The sequence below is a fragment of the Phoenix dactylifera genome, chromosome 9 (genome assembly GCF_051530095.1).
Source record: "Phoenix dactylifera cultivar Ajwa chromosome 9, Ajwa_hap1_PhDact_Kaust_v1.1, whole genome shotgun sequence".
Lineage (NCBI taxonomy): Eukaryota > Viridiplantae > Streptophyta > Magnoliopsida > Arecales > Arecaceae > Phoenix > Phoenix dactylifera.
Window position 1 is genome coordinate 24,394,760 of NC_143198.1, and position 19,141 is coordinate 24,413,900.

The window sequence follows — 19,141 nt, forward strand, 5'->3', positions numbered from 1 at the left end:
CACTTGAATGTATAGGGTTGATAACATTTTGCCAAGTCTTCTTGTAATTGGATTTGTCCCATGGAAGAGCAAGCTTTCTGCTTATACTTCAAAACCGTTTATTTTCTGTTGCAGATTTTGGGCCCATTTGGTGATGGCATATATCTTTTCCTTTTGGACCTGCTATGTATTGCTTAAAGAGTACGAAATTATTGCATCGATGAGGTTGCATTTTCTTGCATCGGAGAAGCGCCGTCCAGATCAATTTACTGTAAGCTTGCCTCAATTTTTGTCAAATAATTTTTGGTATAAATAAATTGTAATTTTATATCGACACCTTTTTTCTTGGATTTGAAAGAAGTTTATTACTCGATACGTGGTACATCTCATATTTTATTTTTGTATAAATAAGGAATGCATTTATGTTGTCCTTTTGTATTCATTAGGTTTCTCTCATGTTGCTCTCTTGTAATTTAAAATAATAATTTTAAAGGGAGTATAGGTTTCTGCATCTACATGTTTATGGTTTGACATTCTGACATAATTATCACAATGCTAATGTTTACATGCATTTTTTGCTAGAATTTTGCATAGAGCATAGCAAGGTATGCTGAACCGACCGGAACCGGTACCGACAGGCACCGGTACAGTACAACATATAAAAACGGTTCCGTACTTGTACCAATGCGAACTGCGCCGGTTCGCACCGGCCCAAACGCATTTTTCTCGCGTGCCCACGCGCGGGGAAGAGCGCCCACGCGGAAGCCTGCGTGGGCCACTTAATGCCATAGAGTGGCATTAAAGGCCACTCTGTGGCATTTAACGCGTCCGCGCACGTCTGCGGATGCGTGGGGATGCGTAATGATTTTTTTTGGAAATAGTGCGTGGGTGCACGAGGAAACGTGTCCGCACACGTCTGCGGATGCGTGGGGATGCGTAATTATTTTTTTTTGGAAATAGTGCGCGGGCGCGCGATTCCTCGTGCAGGAACCGAGCCCGCGGCCGATTCTCCAGCAAGGAATCGCGCCCGCGCGCGCTTCCCTGTGCGGGACAGCGTGTCCACGCGGGCTGCCAGACCGCGTGCCCACTCTGTGGCATTTAACCTGTCCGCGCGCGTTCGCGGACGCGTTGTTTTTTATTTTTTTTGCTTGTTTTTTGACGTCCGCGGCGATCGCGTCCGCGCGCGCATCTCCGGTTCGATACCGGCTCCAACCGATACCGAATCGGTACCGTACTGGTACCGGTACTCACCGGTACGTCGGTACGATCGGTCCAGCGAACCTTGGAGCATAATGTATGGCATAAAATTGAAGAAGGAAAATGTATTCTAGAATGATTTGATCCAATTTGTTTCTATACATATGTATGTCTTTTTGAACATAATCACTAATATGAAGCTTCTATTTGTGCTTTTGGTTACTATCAAGGAAGCAATATCATCATTGACCAAAAAATAGCTGTTAATAGATATATATGCGCATACATATGCATATATAATGCCTTTATTTTCTAATATTTTTATGATTCATAGACATTCATAACAAATCTTCTTACAAATATGGGGAGTTCAATTCTATTCTGAAAGCCTTGTTCTTGTGGTGTTTTCTTTAGTGGCAAAGTTTTTCTTTACCTAAACACCACTGTACTTCTTCTATGGCTGTAAGCTTTTGTGTCGTTAGGCTTCTCGTTGAATAACATTTTCCATTATGACATTTGACCTCTTATTTGCCCCTCTTCGAGTAAGCAAAATTTGAAGCCTTCCATTGTATGTTATCAAAAGTAAAATGTTATCACAAATGTTCAAGGAAAAATATTGGAGGCTTGAAAACTTGGTTTCAGTTTCAATTTTGGTTGGATTCATTGAATTTTAATTTTGACAGTTTGGTCTAAGTTCCATAGTTTCAGTCAAAAAAGATACAAAAGCTAGATTTAAAAATAATTCAGATTCAATAAAAGATAAGAAACATATTACAAAATTTTGGAGTATCTTGTACTGTTTGGAACCATTGGATGCATGCTTTCAATGTTTTAAGCTGAAATTTTGATTTTTATAGTATAATTAAAATTAGCTTAACAATAAAAATGATAATAATGATTGTGTCACACATGGTTTTCATTCCTGATTAGCACCTATTTTATTTAGTGACCCCAGATCGGACTTATGACTTATGGACTCCTCAAATGCATTTAGGGCCTTGACCCTCTCCATCATGGTTTGCCATACTAGTTGGTACTGGTGTGTATTGATCGTATCATACTGGCACCGAACCAGTACGTGGTATGGAGGGCGTAATAAGTGTCGGTACACCAAACTAGCCCCCGTACTGAGAGTTTAGACATAATAACTGGATGATACTGACACAAAGTCTGGTATCGAGACGACAAAACTTGCTCTCCGTTCTAGGTTGTCTTGATTCATGTCAATTGAGACCAAATGTTACGAGGATTATCATTGGCTGGTACGGATGAATACCAATCTGGATGCACTAAAATGGTGCCCACCCTTTTTGCTATCGGCATCCAAATTGGGAGAGGAAAAAAAGGAATGGAGAGAGAGGGGAAAAAGAGGAAAAAACAACAGTAAAAAAATGAAGACAAAGGATGAACCTCAGATTCAATGTGGACCACTTTGACCCCTACGAGCCGGCTTGGATAAGGTTCAAGAGCGAGATTCGCCACATTGGGAAGCCGAGTTGCAGGTTAAACTTCAGGAGGCTATAATTTGGTCATATGATACCTGATTGAGATGATCTTTTTTTTGAAATTGGGTATCTTTTCGAAGTCTACAACTAAGAGGTTGAATTGGTATAAAATTCCACCGTTAGACCCCAAAATGGGCTCGGTCAAATCGAAAGTTTCTTTTTCGGATAAGACTTTGACTGGGTGTAGCTCTCTATCTGAGAAGAATCAGCCAGAGCAACAAAAAGCAGAGTTGATGTAGAAGTTGAGATTTACCTTTTACTAGAGACATTTGGTAGAGAGAAAACTCAAGATATTTGTGGTGTCTGCAAACAAAAAAAACTAATGGTTGACTGACTAAATCAATATGCCTGTCCAAAAAGTTGGTGTGGAGTTGTTGATTTTAGTTTCCAACTGTCTACAATTGTTTGACTTTTAAATACAACAACACGGTTTCTTAGACATTGAGCGCCAAGTGCATGATGGGAACAACCTGCTTTGTTCCAATCTGAAGCTTCGTCGAACTTGAAACAAAGAAGAGACAGTAAATTAGATTTTACTCCACTATGTAAAATGTTCAAAATCTTCTCCTTGCTTATCAAGATTGGTTTTTTGATTGTTAATAAAGGCCGGGCAGCTGTATGCCTCCCGTTCCATAAAAAAAGGATTATCAAGATTTGATTCCTACAGAAATTTCAAAGATCGTTCATGAAGAATGTTGAGTGGACAGACTAAAGCCTTAATGGCTGAATTGCAGCTAATGCCAAAGCTTTCTCAATACTATTAGTGCTAGATATGTTGTGAAGTACCAGAAGAAGGGGTATTTTTGATATAATTTCAAGGTGGTCATCATCACATTATAAGGGTCCAAGGTCGATAGTGGAGGCCAATGATGGTGATCTTTTGCTCTGCTACTGTAAGGTGCTAGTCATTGTTCCAATATGATGAATGTTTGAAATCTCAAACATTAGTTAGTTGGTGCAGTGGCTCTCATATGTATGCTTATTAATATGCAGTGTTCTTTATGAAAGTATAAACACCATAAATAATTAATTACACATATGCATGCATGCCAAGGGACCGTTTTTACTTTATAGTAGTATTAGTGTCATTTAATGGACGTGAAGATGTTCCTAACAACAAATTTTCTTGATTGTTCTTACATTTTCTTTCCCTTTTCAAGTAAATTTTCATTTCCAACTCACTCGGTTCTAGAATAACTCATGGTATACATTGATTTGTTTCAGGTCCTTGTACAGAATGTGCCACCTGACCCGGATGAGTCTGTCAGCGAGCTAGTTGAACATTTTTTCCTTGTCAATCATCGTGATCATTATTTAACTCATCAGGTTATATTTGGCTATAGTTTACAACTTTACACTAATTGGCATAGTTTGAAGCTTTAGGATAGGTGGATGTAAGGAAATGATGAGATTATCTCAAGAATTAGTTTACACTAATTATAGCGTTTACTTATTGAAGGCTTTTCGAACTGTGTTATGTTTTTAATTGTAATCTTACTGATCTATATAATCTTAAATAATATCTTTTATATTTTTCTCATAAAATAGTTGTGTTTCCAAGGTGCACCTAGTCACTTATCTTAATGCCACCTACATCTTTTGCTGAAACATATTTGTATAGACCAGTAGTAGCAGTCTTTCACATGCACTCCTGAGGAGTGACTTTTATAAATATCCAATCTTAGGCATGAGAAGAAAATAAATTTGGATTTTTGACCGAGAGCCCATCGAAAGTGATGTTGTGGGCCAAGTGGAGTGAAGCGTCCAAGTGGCTGCAAGATTAAGAAGCAATGTGAAGCAGCTCGCAAAGAAAGAGCGAAAAAGCAAAACGATTCATACTTCATACCAAATAAATGTAACGTCCAATCCATAGCATTATTGCCTGCCTGTTTTACATCTTAGGGTGGTCACTTATGAAGAATGACTGAATGAAGCCCTTCACCATTGGCCACCTTTATCAGTTACACTTATGTAGGTTTGGACTTCTATGATGAGAATGTCTTTAGGTGACAAAAAAAGTTAATACAACTCCACTAACCAAGAATCCAGCGACATTGTGATTTGCAAGTAATAAATTTTTTTGATTACACCTTCATTGTCTATCATCATCCTTAATTTCAAATCCCAAAATACAAAATGTGGAAATAATTTTAAACCATTACGACAACATTGATTAATTTGATTGTTGATACTTGATATTAACTTGTATGGAGCTACAAACATGTAAAACAGAAGATAATGGACTAGTTGGAGATGCATCAGCCCCAATTGGATCTGTCAAACAATTAAATACTTGTTGGAGAGGTGCCTTTATAAAGCCATAATTGGATATATTACATATTTTATAAGTTATTAATAATAAAGTTTTTAATAAGTTAATAATTAATATGTTTCTTTTTTGTGCATATAAGTAGACATAATTTAAGCATGCAATGTTTTTGTACAGAGTCTAAAATTGTAAAAGTCTGTCGATGCTTTTTAGGGAACTCAGTTAATTGGTTTGGGTGACAGGTATCAAACGTATTTAAAAAGACCAGGGCAAGTTTAACAAACTGAACTTGACCCTCTTATCTCAATTATCTATATGCCAATGCCAAAACCCTTTTGTATAGTAGATTTAAATGAGTGATCTTCTTGTACATGAGCAATTTATATGCATTATGGATGCTGCTGCTTTTCTGGTACATGTTTATATTATCATAATCTTTTGCAATCTAATTTAAAATTGTGGATTTTTGTTACCAACTCATGGAGCCTCCTACAGTATCTCAAAACCTACTAAGGAGGAAAGCACAATAATATTCAAACATCTACGATGCAAACTGCTGAGTAGGTATGGTTAATTGGTTATGCAAGTCAGAGGTGGTAAGTGAAAGAGGTAAAGAAAATGAAGGACATGAGAAGGGAAATGTGGACTCCATCAAAAAGAAAATTAATTTGCTTAAGTAACCAGTCAATTCTTCAAAAATCATTAGTGTACATATGACTTTACCAACAAAAATAACCATCAGACAAAGTTTTTGGATCCTACAAGTACTCTCAACTTATTTATAATGACTGTAGACACACATTGGCTATTAAAAATGGGACTTATATAATTACATGTAAAAACAAGGTGCGCCGTACCGGCCCGAACCAGGCGGTATGGGGGCGTACTGTACCATACCGGTTCGGTACTAGTACCCAGTACGGATGGCATACCGACATTCGGTATGCCAAAAAAAAAATTTGTCCTGTACCGTACCGACGTTGTGCTAGTGTGGCACCGGTAAAAGGTCCGGTACTGAGACAACGTATCTTGTGTAAAAGTATCAACTTCCAAAACAAATATGCAACTTATCATACTGGTCAAGGAACACCATGGAATCCTAATTTGGATCAGCAAACTTGGAACTTTTTAATGACTCTGTGATACTCAACCTAGAAACAAATCCAAAAGATGCAAAAGAAAAGAAAAATAAAGATCTCTTCTTCCTATGTCAACTATGAATATGCATGTTGCATCAAAATTATTATATAGTTATTAGAAGCTTTTTGGATTTAGTTCTCATATGAATTTATGAGATCCCTATAAAGGTGAGCGCCCTCATTTGAACGATTTATGGTATGTTGCCTGTCTGAGTTCTGGAAGAATTATTTACTTCACTCCAGTGATTGTTGGTCTCATGTTAAGTTGCTTGTAGTTTAAGTTGAAGTCTATTAATGTAAAAGAGCATGGAATTACTAGCAAAATATGTCCATATGAATAATAATAATATTATGAATCACGAATAACTCACCTGTTTTGTAGCTCTCTTTATTTTAATTAATGGATTGGACACAGTTTGGTAAGAAATAATACATTGATGCATGGAATGAAATTTTAACATATATTGAGCTATTGCTATTGCTGATGTATTATGATGTAAATTATTAGTTTTTGGTCAAAAATATGGTTGGAAGTGTCAGGAGGGTTTGGGTTTAGCACGATTTAGGAATTAGTGCAACATGTTCCTAGAATTTTTTTAACTATTATATTCTTATATATCCATGGGTGATCTACCGTCTAAAAATATTTTGATGGAAGATATGGAGATCCATTACTTTAGGCTAAACATACTTCTGTACTTTTATTGAATGCACATTGACTTGTTCTTCTTTATGCTTAAACATCATTTAGGACAAGCCCAATCCTGTTCATTTGGTGAAGGCTGTTTAATGCTTTCTCATTTTGCTATTAATAAACCATCCTTACTCAAACCAAGCTAAAGTCTTTTGAATGATTTCCTTATGGGCTTTAACAGATTTTTCTTGGCCTTTCTTTTGATGCTTCTGCAAGTCGATTCCATTTTTATATTACAGCCTGCCGTAGTCTATGTTCAAGACCAAGGAAAGCCGTACCGGTCCGTACCAGCCGGTACGGGCCGGTACAAACCGGTCCGGTGCTTGACCGGTACCGGAGAGCGATGAAAACCGGTATATCCGGTTTTCATCTGTGTACCGGCCGGTACGGACCCCGTACCGGCCGGTACGGACCCCGTACCGGTGCGAACCGGCCGGTTCGCACCGGTACGGGTGGTTTTTTTTTTTTTTTTCGAAACCACAGCTTCGCGCTGTGGTTTCAAAAACCACGCGCGGCGCGTGGTCAAAAACCACGCGCGGCGCGTGGTTTTAAGGGAGAAGTGGCCCGTGGGCCACTTCTTTCAATTTTTTTTTTTTTTTTTTGGGGAACCACAGCGAGGCGCTGTGGTTCCCAAAACCACCGCGGCGCGTGGTTTCAAAAACCACGCGCCGCGCGTGGTTTTAAGAAGGAAGTGGCCGCCTCGCTGTGGTTCCCAAAACCACCGCGGCGCGTGGTTTCAAAAACCACGCGCCGCGCGTGGTTTTAAGAAGGAAGTGGCCAACCGGCCACTTCTTTCAAAGAAAAAAAAAAATAATCGGCCACAGCTTTCTCCCTTTTTTTAATGGGAAAAGGAGTGGCCTCGGCCACTCCTTCCCATTAAAAACCAAGAAAGTGGCCGACCGGCCACTTCTTTCCGTATCAATTTAACGATATTAAGCTGGAATTTTCTGTTAATCTGGGATTAACAGCACGATCTTAAGCCTCTCGTTCGGTTATAAAAACCGAACGAGGCTCACTTCTTTCCCAAACAATTTGAGGTTGAGACTTAAGAGGTTCTAGTTAAGGTGCGGAGACGGAAAGATTTGAGAGATAGCGAGGAGGAGGTCCTGCCCAAAAAATCCAGCGGAGACTATTTAAGGTGCGGTTTTTTTATCCTATATTATTTTATTAATTTTGTTAATAATTTACTTAAAAAAATAGTTTATAAATTACTTAAATAATAAGATAATGCAAAAATTTACTTTATTAGCTTAATTTTTTGATAAGTTGTCCTTTTATGATAGAAATGGGTTCTAGTTAAGGTGCGGAGACGGAAAGATTTGAGAGATAGCGAGGAGGAGGTCCTGCCCAAAAAATCCAGCGGAGACTATTTAAGGTGTGGTTTTTTTATCCTATATTATTTTATTAATTTTGTTAATAATTTACTTAAAAAAATAGTTTATAAATTACTTAAATAATAAGATAATGCAAAAATTTACTTTATTAGCTTAATTTTTTGATAAGTTGTCCTTTTATGATAGAAATGGGTTCTATTTAAGGTGCGGAGACGGAAAGATTTGAGAGATAGCGAGGAGGAGGTCCTGCCCAAAAAATCCAGCGGAGACTATTTAAGGTGCGGTTTTTTTATCCTATATTATTTTATTAATTTTGTTAATAATTTACTTAAAAAAAATAGTTTATAAATTACTTAAATAATAAGATAATGCAAAAACCGCTAAAGTGTATCCAGGAGGAAGTGGAGCTCAAGTATACAGATCCGATTTACGGGTCCTTCACCGCTGATGACGATGATCCACTACTCGGCTGGCTTGTAGGCCAGCAGCAGGAGCCCGAGCTTGACGAGCCAGGATCGCCTCCACGACCAGCTACCTTCATAGCCACCGAAGCTGGGGTCGATCCAGAGCAATGGGCTGAGCGCAATATTCCACGCACTCCCAGAGCTGATCAGCCGCAGGCACAGGGGAGCCAGACAGAGAGGGCCAGGAAAGGAAAACAAAGAATCCCAATGGAGAGTGTCGAGGAAGAGACTTGGACTAGTAGCGATGAAGGTTCTGGTGGTGATGGATCTTCTAGCCATGGAGGGAGCGGAGGACAGTATGGTGCTCATGAGACACAGACGGAGGGTGGTCTTTATTTCACCGGTGAGTCCCAATTTATGGGTGCTACACAGGATACGGACCACGGTCGACCACCTGATAGAGATCGTGAGGATATTATTGGATATAGAAGACGGGCTCCTCGAGGTCGTTCAGGAAGACAGGATACGACTGCAGATCCGAGGACATACGGATACGGATTCTATTATCCACAGCCTCAGCCTGACGAATACGGATATGGTGCATTGGATTTTGCTTCCGCCATATTTGGATGGGCCCCTACACAATCAGAGGACACCTCTCAGAGCCAGAGCGTGAGCGAGAGATCCGACAGTTCTTATAACCTGGCGCGTGTTCCTTCTGATTGGGTTGATTTGCCTCCTCCTGATTATACTTATGATCCAGATATCTACGAGAGCCATCGGCACTCGTCCCGATTTTAGATATCCTAGAGTACTTTAAATGTATGTAAATGATTGTATCTTAATTCGAAGATATTTTATGTGTATGATTTTATCATTTCGAACGGGAGGAAAACATAACATGCAATCATGCATCATATATGTTTCAAATTTCAACCCTAAATTTAAATATGAAAATATCAAAAATCATGAAAAAAGTAATAAAAAAACATCAATTTTCATTTAATTTAAGATCCAACAGAGACAACATTAAAAAAAAAAAAAGTCTGGCTCGCGGAGCCCGGCCGGTACCGTACCGGTCCGGACCGGTACGGTACCGGTCCGGACTGGTACCGTACCGGTCCGGCCGGCGACCGGTACGCCGGACCGGACCGGTACGGCGGACCTTGTTCAAGACCATTCAAATCAATAATATCCTCAGTTTTTCCCTATAGCACAATAATTTACTCATTAGGACTTTGTCCTGCATTTTATGACAAATTCTGCTTTTGTATTTCCTTCTTTTTTGGATACTGATCACAGCGCAAGTGTAAGTTTAGTCCAACCAAATGCACTTGCCTACTAAACAATCATATATATGATAATCTGGTGAAGTTTCCTCTGATCCTCCTTTCCCTTCTAGATCTTGAGAGTTGTTGTGAGTTGCTAGGTGGAGTTGTCCTAATCTGGTTGTCCTTTGTCCAGACTTTTTTAATTCATATTATTAATCAGTCCAACAGTGTTCTTTACTGTGCTGAAAATGGGACTTTATTTTGCATCCATTAACTTGTGGCAATTCAACTGTAAATATATGCTAGTGTTTCTTGATGAGGTCCAACACTAACTTTTGCCTTAAAATTCATTAGGTAAACTGTAGGTATATGATCCGTCTTGCACAAGGGGGATGATCTGTCAGAGAACCAATTATTTATCATGTTTATATTGTTGACACCTGCATTAATTTTTCATAGATTTTAGGAAGTGTTGAGGATATCTTTTTTATGGAAACAGAGCTACCATGCTTGCTTCTATATGTGCATATTTATGTGTGTGTTTGCTGTGAATTTCTTACCCCATGTTGATTTGTCTTTACATGACATTTCATATATTTTACTCTCCAGGTTTTACATTAAATTTATTCTCCAATTGGTGCAAATACTCACATACAATTTGATTTGTCTCCTCAATTGTCTGGGCCTCAGTCCTTTATTCGATAAATGAAAATTTGAAAAATTTATAAGACCAGATAAGTATTACATTATGAACCCTAGATTCAAAAATAGAAAGGAATCATTGCTTTTGGTTAAGAGTCTCGATATTTTTTCCAAAAGCCTAGTCATATAATGCCACCTAGGTTTTCATGCTGTATTTTTTGTACTCTATTCATAGACACAATTTAACTAGTTTGTGCTATATTTTTGTTTTTATTTCTTATATGGACTGTGCCTTGTAGGTTGTATATAATGCAAACAAACTTGCTAAGCTGGTCAAAGAGAAAAAACAAATGCAGAATTGGCTTGACTACTATCAACTCAAATATGATCGGAATCCATCTAAAAGGCCAACTGCAAAGGTCATTTGAGCAAATGATATTATTATTTTTATTTTTGGTTATGATCCATTTTATTGTCTTTTTTATGTTGAGATTTAGAATAGCAAGCATTTGTTGACTTTCTTGGAAGATTCATATTTTATTCCCTTTTTTGGCCCATCAGACTGGTTTTCTTGGACTATACGGTAAGAAGGTGGATGCAATAGAATTTTACACAACTGAGGTTGAGAGGCTATCTAAAAAGGTAAGCAGTACTACCTCCTAGATTCATTGCATATTGGTTCATCTTGGAAATCTTTGAAGGAATGCATTATGAGATATTTTTCATGACTGCTATTGGATCAGATGCACTCGCTCATGAAAGATTGTTTAACTGTTTGTTCTTGTATATAAATTATTTTTATGAAGAAAATCAATTTATATGAAAGTGCATTTTATTTTCTTTGCAAAAGCTGTGTATTGAAAAGTAAAACAGGTGACTTTCATCTTTTAGGCGTGTTTACAGAATATTTGAAGAATAAATATTTTGTCATGAACATATGAAAGTAGAGCATACTTTTTTTGAGTTCGTAGGGTTTTGTGAATGGTATCAGTCATAGTCTAGTGTTCAGTATTTGCTATTATGTTGTGCCCAAATAATTACTTATATGCATGTTATTTTTTTCAAAAATTCATTATTGGTTTTTTTTGTGGACAATGTTACTTTCAGGAGGCCACAGAGCATGAAAAGGTTAAAAAGGACCCTAAGTCTATTATGCCGGTGGCATTTGTTTCATTTCGAACACGATGGGGGGCAGCTGTTTGTGCTCAGACACAACAAACCCGGAATCCAACCCTATGGTTAACTAAGTGGGCTCCAGAACCTCGTGATGTATATTGGCAGAATTTAGCCATTCCTTTCGTCTCCCTCACAGTTAGAAGGTTGATTATTGGAGTAGCATTCTTCTTTCTTACCTTCTTCTTTATGATTCCAATAGCCTTCGTGCAATCTCTTGCTAATATTGAGGGGATAGAGAAAGCTGTTCCTTTTCTAAAGCCCATAATTGACTTGTGAGTGCTCATATTTTTTTTCCTTTTTATATTTTCTCCATACTCGAATTATTACTACTTTATTTACTTTTGTTTGCATTATTTAATCTAAATTAATCTCTTATTCATTTTCCTTGTTGTGTCTTTCTTATCCCATTTATATATATTATTGCAGTCAACTTCCATAAGTAGCAATGTGATATTAGTGAATGATATTTTCTTCTTTTTTTAATCAAAAAATTATTAAGAATTACCAATCTTTAGGCAATAGGCATGTTGACGGCTATACAATTTAGATATAATTGAAGTCATGATACCTGTGTAATATATGCAAAGGTTAAAAACTAAAGCAAAAAGGACAATCAGGGCTTCAAAGTAACAGAATTAATTCAAAATGCTTGCTTATTTTGTGGTGTTTTTTAGTAATAAAAAATGAAAAGATTGGAAAGGTTGCTGGAATCCCAATTTCAAAGTATATAAGAATCTTACAAACCTAATGAATATTATAATCTTAACACTCAAAAAACCATAATCTTCTATCTCTAAACATTTCTTTAAGTCACAATTCCTTGTCATAATCAGGACATGGAAACAAAGAGCACAATATATGTCCATTGGCATAAGAGATGCTAGAGGAAAGGACACACTAAAAGGAGGCAATATTGTCCTTATTTCCTATTTTGAATCTTTAACTGCTGCACAGGTGCACCTCCATAACCAAGTGGGCCATTGTTTACAATATTGCTCGAGTTTGAAGAGTTATTGCAGATATAATAGTTTCATTATTGTTCACATGCCTATGTTAAACATATAATTTATAATATGTGCAAGGATTTATGTGCTGCCCTGTGCTAGTCCATGCTGGTCTGTGCCAATTCAAAACAAATTGCTCAAAACCAAGCCAAAAGGAATAAAAATCTTTTAGTTTTGGCATGGCCACCCCAGTGCTGGCCACCATTCTACTATCACATAAATTCAGTATTTGCGTGTATGCACTGGCTAGCAGACTGTTGCACTCATCCATTCAAGATATTTCCTTTTCATCATCATTGTTGTCAACCATGTTTCTGAACTCCCCTGCTGTGCATATTTGCTTGTTGCTTAATAGAAAATTACTTATAGGCAATTAATCGAAACAAAGAATTATTATAGGAAATTTATGGGAACAAAGAATTATTATATGCATTATTATGTCTAGCTTTAAATGATATGTTTGGACAATTTGATAATTTTTTCTAAAATTTGATATATCCATTTTATGATTATGAGGTTATTCCATATCTTCCTACTTGCCTTGAACAGCATATGACTTTGCACAGGCACATTATTAAGTCGTTCATCCAAGGTTTCCTTCCTGGAATTGCTCTGAAGATCTTTCTTATATTTCTGCCAACAATACTGATGCTTATGTCCAAGTTTGAAGGATTTATATCCTTGTCAGCTCTAGAGAGAAGATCTGCATCCAAATATTACCTTTTCTTGCTTGTTAATGTATTTCTAGGGAGCATAATCGCCGGAACTGCATTTCAGCAACTGCATACCTTTATTCATCAGTCGGCAAATGAGTATGTTTGTGCACCTTCTCATTTACTAGATAAATGGTTGTCTGAAACCTCATAAAATTTACTTCTAATATGTGTACTCTTCTTCTTAAACCTTGATCATGGAGGTAACAATTTTTGGCCATAGTTGTGCATCAAGATTACTGTCTATATTAGCTTATGCCTTATAGTTTTCGTAATTCATATCAACAATTTATTGATCTGTACCCCATTCCTTCTACAAGGCTAACAACTTGTAAAAATCATTTATAGTCTAAAAAATAGCGTTATCCACTATCAAATATTTATATATCTGTCTCTCTCACACACACATACACACATAAGCACACAGATGCATGCACCCATGTGCGCATCCATGTGCATTTGTGCTCTGAAGTCTGTTAAATAGTGCGTAGTAGTATTTCAATCTACTATAATATAAACTTTTGTCTATGGTTACTATATATGATGTTTATATTTCATCGAATTTGGATCACCTGCTAAACATATCTGGTTATTTGCATATTTATTTCTTCTGTTGGATCACGAATTTATAAAAAATATGTGATCCACGTTATTTGAATATTTATTTCTTCTGTTGGATCAGAAATTGATTAAAAATTATAGAACCCATGACACAACAATGTTTTCTTGAGAATTGAGACATAATGTAATAGAAAAGCAATTTTAAAAGATGAACACCACAGTTGTCAGTGGCTTTTGGTCGGTCAAACCCTCATACTCTAGCTTGATAATGAGGCAGACTGATTAGATGACAGCAGATGCAAATGACATTACTGTGCTGGTAGATCAATGTATTATGCAAGTTATGTGATGGAAAATTAAAAAATCATCTTATATGAATAAATTTACATTATTTAGATATATGTAGATGCTTATATTGATGGGCCCAGGAACAAGGTTGTGGAGGGGGGAAGATTTTTATTGGTGGTGGGTTTTAAGTGGTTACATAGGCAAAAATAGTTGACGACCGGAGAAAGGCACATGATATATTAATGTCTACAAATAGAAGCATAACAAGGTCCATTTTCTGAAGGTTACAGTGGCCTACAATAGAACAGCAGTAACACATGCATGAGGAGCATCTTGTGATCTTCATGAGTAGAGCTGGTGAATTATACAGTGATGATTTTCTTGTAACAGGAAAAATATATTTTTTATTCTAAGAAAAAATGGCACTAGGCCAGAGCTTGCCAAGAATAAGTTGGTAGACTTTAGAGTTGAGAATATAAGTCCTTTATAGACAAACAATCATGAGAATTTGGATATTGAAAACCATATTTTTATGCTTGAGAATTAGACTTTTGATATATTAAAATGGTTCTTTGAAAGTAGTTAAGAGGGTGGACCTTGGCGCAATGGTAAGGTTGCTCCATTGTGATCCGGGTGTCATGTTCTCGAAATACGGAAACAACCTCTTTATATATGAGGTAAGACTATATACATCTAATTCTCCTCGGGCCCTAGAGTGGGGGGACCTTGTGCACTAAGATGTTCTTTGCTATGAAAGTACTTAATGAAACAAAGCAGGTATTTCACATACATATAAAGTGGTCAGGTGGTCAGAATTTTCAAATAATGATTATGGAGAAGAGCTCATGCTTCAATTAATGACAATTTGATTAAAGACATTGAGTGATTAGAAAATGTTCCATGATCAACAAATTTGTAGTGCTGATTATGCAGCTTGTGATTATTTATATCATTTATTAGGCTCGACATAGATAATGCATAATTAAGATGAGGATATGTGTATCAGATCCAAGTGCCTCTAATTTGTGGAGAATATGATTTTTGTGATGGATGATGAAAGCTAGGTGATTTGTAACTGGTTTCCTTCTATAAACATTCTCCTAATGAACTTCAACATTTTTCCAAAAGATAGACACTAAGCAGTTCTGACGTACAAAGAAGTAATGGGCTCACTAGTAAAGTTTTCTTGGACTAGACCAGCAAGTCAAACTATCTGTCTCATGAAAATAATAAATTAAATAAAACCAAAAGATTAAAATTTGGAATAAAAAATAAGGATTTATTTCCAGAAATCTCCGTTATGATTTTTTTAAAAAGAATAGAATCACGAAAAATACAGTGTGACATACTATGCAATGAGTGATAGTGTTTTATGCACTGAAACAAAGCATCTTTATATGAATAGGTACATATATGGAGCAGCAGTGTGCTGATGTTTCCCTGTGAGACAACACACTTTTGAATAATGGTGGATCTACACTAAGGATTGAACCTAGAAGTTTTATTCTTCCTTCTGTTTTGGCAACTAATTAGTTATATGAAAGAAGTATTTTTTTTTTTTTTATGTTACTCTGAGCTAGATTGTGTTATTTATAGGGTTGGATTCCAGACTTGAGTTATAAAGGAAAGGTTTATTAAATTGTCTAAAATTAAAATATTTTAAACTAGTTTCAGCATAGTGCAATCATAGTGGTTCTCTGAAATTTTTGTGCTAAAAAAGTTTTTATTTTTTGTGGTGGAAGTTACAAGCTATATTATTTTACTTCAGTATTATTTGTCTCTATATTTTAATGCCTATGCTAAGAATTGTAGTAATGGTTGATTAAGAGTATATTTTATGAAGCACTTCAGTATTTTTAGTATCTAGACTTTAATGCCTATGTTAAGGATTGTAGTGATGCCTATGCTAAGAATTTTTGTGCTAAGAATTGTAGTAATTGTAATTGAAGTGCTTCATAAAATATAACCTTAATGTGATTTGGAAATTAGTTGCAAGTTGCAACAGTTACTGGTGGAGAGCATGAAACTTACTACATCTCCCATCTTTTATAATCAAGTAATCATGAACTGTCAATCAAATTTATTTCAACATATTATTTATATGCCATGATTTCATGCTTCCAATTTGTTCTTTTGATGCAGAATTCCAAAAACAATAGGTGTATCCATTCCTATGAAAGCAACTTTCTTCATATCCTATATCATGGTTGATGGTTGGGCTGGGATTGCTGGGGAAATTTTAAGATTGAAACCTCTAATAATATACCACTTGAAGAATTTTTTCTTGGTAAAGACTGAAAAGGATAGGGAACAAGCCATGGATCCAGGAAGTATTGAATTTGGTTCATCTGAGCCTCAAATACAGCTATATTTCTTACTTGGCCTTGTCTATGCTGTGGTCACGCCATTCTTACTTCCTTTCATCATAGTATTTTTCGTTCTAGCATATGCTGTTTTCCGTCATCAGGTAAGCAACTCACAATTATCACGATGCTCATAATGCTGCAAATTTTTTACATGAAAACTTCTTAGTTAATTATATGCTTATCTAGTTTGCTGATCACATAATTTTATGGTCCATTCTATGTTATGTTGCTGTTTAACTTTTCATGGAGTTCAATTGCATCATTTTCTAGGAACTTCAACATAAATCACATCCACTGATTTTGTGATCAGTAAACTTGCTGGAGAGACAATGCGGGCATATTTCGAACTTGGGTCTGGATATCTTTTTATGGCTGTGGAAGATTACTTGCTGCTTCATGCTAAATTGAGGAATCATGAAAGTGTGGCTGCATGGAGATTACTTTTGGGATGTGTAAGGTGACTGGTACTATCAGTCATGTATAAAAATAATAAATACCCTAAAGGTGTATATGTTGGAAGAAACTTGGTACTAAATAAGTTGCACTAGTTGCATAATGGAAGGCAAACAGTCTCCTAGTGAAGTTTAATGCTAAAGATTGAGAAAAAATGAGCTAATGATGAAATCACATTAGTTGGGAACGATGAGGATTCTTAGCTGGATGACAATTATTTGACCGGTTCCATAAGTAACATCTATATTGCCTGTTAACACCTTACTTTTTCCTGTCTGGATGGCCTCAAGCCCTGCAGGTCTAAAGGCTGTAAGACGTCTTAATATGGGATATTACTAGTCACTAAACCTCATTAAGTGGCCGCCACATCCACTAATCCTGGGTCATGTGGCATCTCTTTACTTCCAATCTGTGCCTCCTTTCTCTTCTATTATCTTCTTTCTTTAGGCCCAGTTCTTGTAAGTCTTTCTTTCCCTTTCCTTCCTCTATCCATCCTATGTCTTTTTCTGCACTCTACTTATCAGACTTGTGCCACCAGTGGATGAGACCTAAATTTTATTGTTTTGGTAGAGAAAGTTGGATCTTGTTCTAAATAGTATATTTACAAAAAAGCCAATGTTGTTAAACCGGTGACCTTTAGCCTGGCCTCCTATGAATGTGACATTTTCCTAACATTATATGTTCATCACATACCTAAATAGATCTATATGATCCAATATAAAGTTCGTTATCTCAATACCAGATTTCGTACCACTAACATCTTGGTATAGTGTTAGTACCAACATTCGCTGTATCGGCCTGAACCGAGTGGTATGGGACATATCGTACTATACCGGTTTGGTACTGATACTAGTACGATGACGTAGCGACGCTCGATATGCCGAAAAATTTTCGTATTGTATCGTATTGACACTGTGCTATGTGGCACCAGTATGGGGTTCGGTACCGAGACGACGAACCTTGGTTAGTATTGCCCGTACAGAGTTCGGTTCGGCATACAAACACTTGGTACGCCCCCAATACCGTGTACCATTTCAGTACTGGTATAGTACGATACGCCCAATAAGCATCGGTACCGACTGGTACGGCTTACCATGATCCAATATATCAAATAGTTTGGACATTCCAAAATTCATGATGCTTGGTCAAATGGTTTCATGGATCTGCCATTAAAATTGCAATCATTACAAAAGAAATAATTGTTGAATTAAAATTCTTGTTTTTATGTTATATTAACGACTTATCCACTGATAATTTTTCACAAATTTATTAGGCATGATCAATTTTGGTCAGTTTTTGGTCTGGTTTAGCCTGTACTTCAAATGCTAATTTTGATTATTTACAGCTAGTACTTCAAATGTTAATTTTGATTATCAAATTGTTATATCAATGATAAGACTGATGTCCTTGAATGATAATAATCAACTTGGGGTATGAGACTCATAGTAGGGTAGTAGACTTCCTACATATTAAATTGACAGGCTATTGAACATTGTATGATCAATCTCATGAAGAATGTGAGTCTGATCTCCTATGATTAATGCAATTGCATGATAATAGAGACAAAGTTAACAGAATAACAGTGCATCCAAGAGTGGATTGGATATACTAGAAAAGGTCAATGCACTCATTATTTTTGTGAGAAACGTAAACTAAATTTTCCAAATTCAATTAAGTTCTACAAGCAATTATAGATGGTTACAAGGAGGCATATGCCTATGGAAGCAACAACAACATCATTCTCCTATAGTTTGCTCAGTGAGGACAGGAACTAGAACATGCAAGTTTAGAATAACACCCAGAGCATGACTTATGTTACTACCTATGGTGCCAAAAAAGTGCATAGAGATCATGGCGTTATGCCATAAAGATGAAACCATGGTGCATCATTGCATGATAAGCATCGATCATGGTATTCATTGTCCTTATGAAAAATTACATGATGGAATTGGTCTTTTCCATTTTCAAGTATCAAATGACTTGTAGCACAAGTTATTAGAGAAAATAGTTAAGCAAGCAAATTCACTGATTTTAGTAAAACAGAAACCATGAAAAACGTTAATGCAACAGACTTGAGATTTTTGTTGTCCCGATCATGATTCTGAACTTTCTCTCTTTCTTCAGCAATGCTATTTTTCCTGAAGCT

At 36.5% G+C, this 19,141-nt stretch overlaps 1 protein-coding gene and 1 long non-coding RNA gene across 6 annotated transcripts in view; both read left to right on the forward strand.

The window, feature by feature from the left end:
- The window catches only part of LOC103717089 (hyperosmolality-gated Ca2+ permeable channel 1.2-like), a 33,441-nt gene that overhangs the window by 10,034 nt on the left and 4,266 nt on the right, over positions 1 to 19,141 (forward strand). For all 5 annotated transcript variants that reach the window (XM_039131748.3, XM_008805335.6, XM_039131747.3 and 2 more), the window contains 7 exons: positions 115 to 250; positions 3,906 to 4,007; positions 10,734 to 10,853; positions 10,996 to 11,076; positions 11,542 to 11,882; positions 13,181 to 13,426; positions 16,319 to 16,643. In XM_039131748.3, coding sequence (XP_038987676.2) covers positions 115 to 250; positions 3,906 to 4,007; positions 10,734 to 10,853; positions 10,996 to 11,076; positions 11,542 to 11,882; positions 13,181 to 13,426; positions 16,319 to 16,643 — 1,351 coding nt within the window. The remainder of the gene's footprint in view (positions 1 to 114; positions 251 to 3,905; positions 4,008 to 10,733; positions 10,854 to 10,995; positions 11,077 to 11,541; positions 11,883 to 13,180; positions 13,427 to 16,318; positions 16,644 to 19,141) is intronic.
- Positions 4,014 to 9,438, forward strand: LOC149752905 (uncharacterized). Its single transcript, XR_016396495.1, has 2 exons — positions 4,014 to 8,158; positions 8,304 to 9,438. It is a non-coding gene; the product is annotated as an uncharacterized LOC149752905 (long non-coding RNA).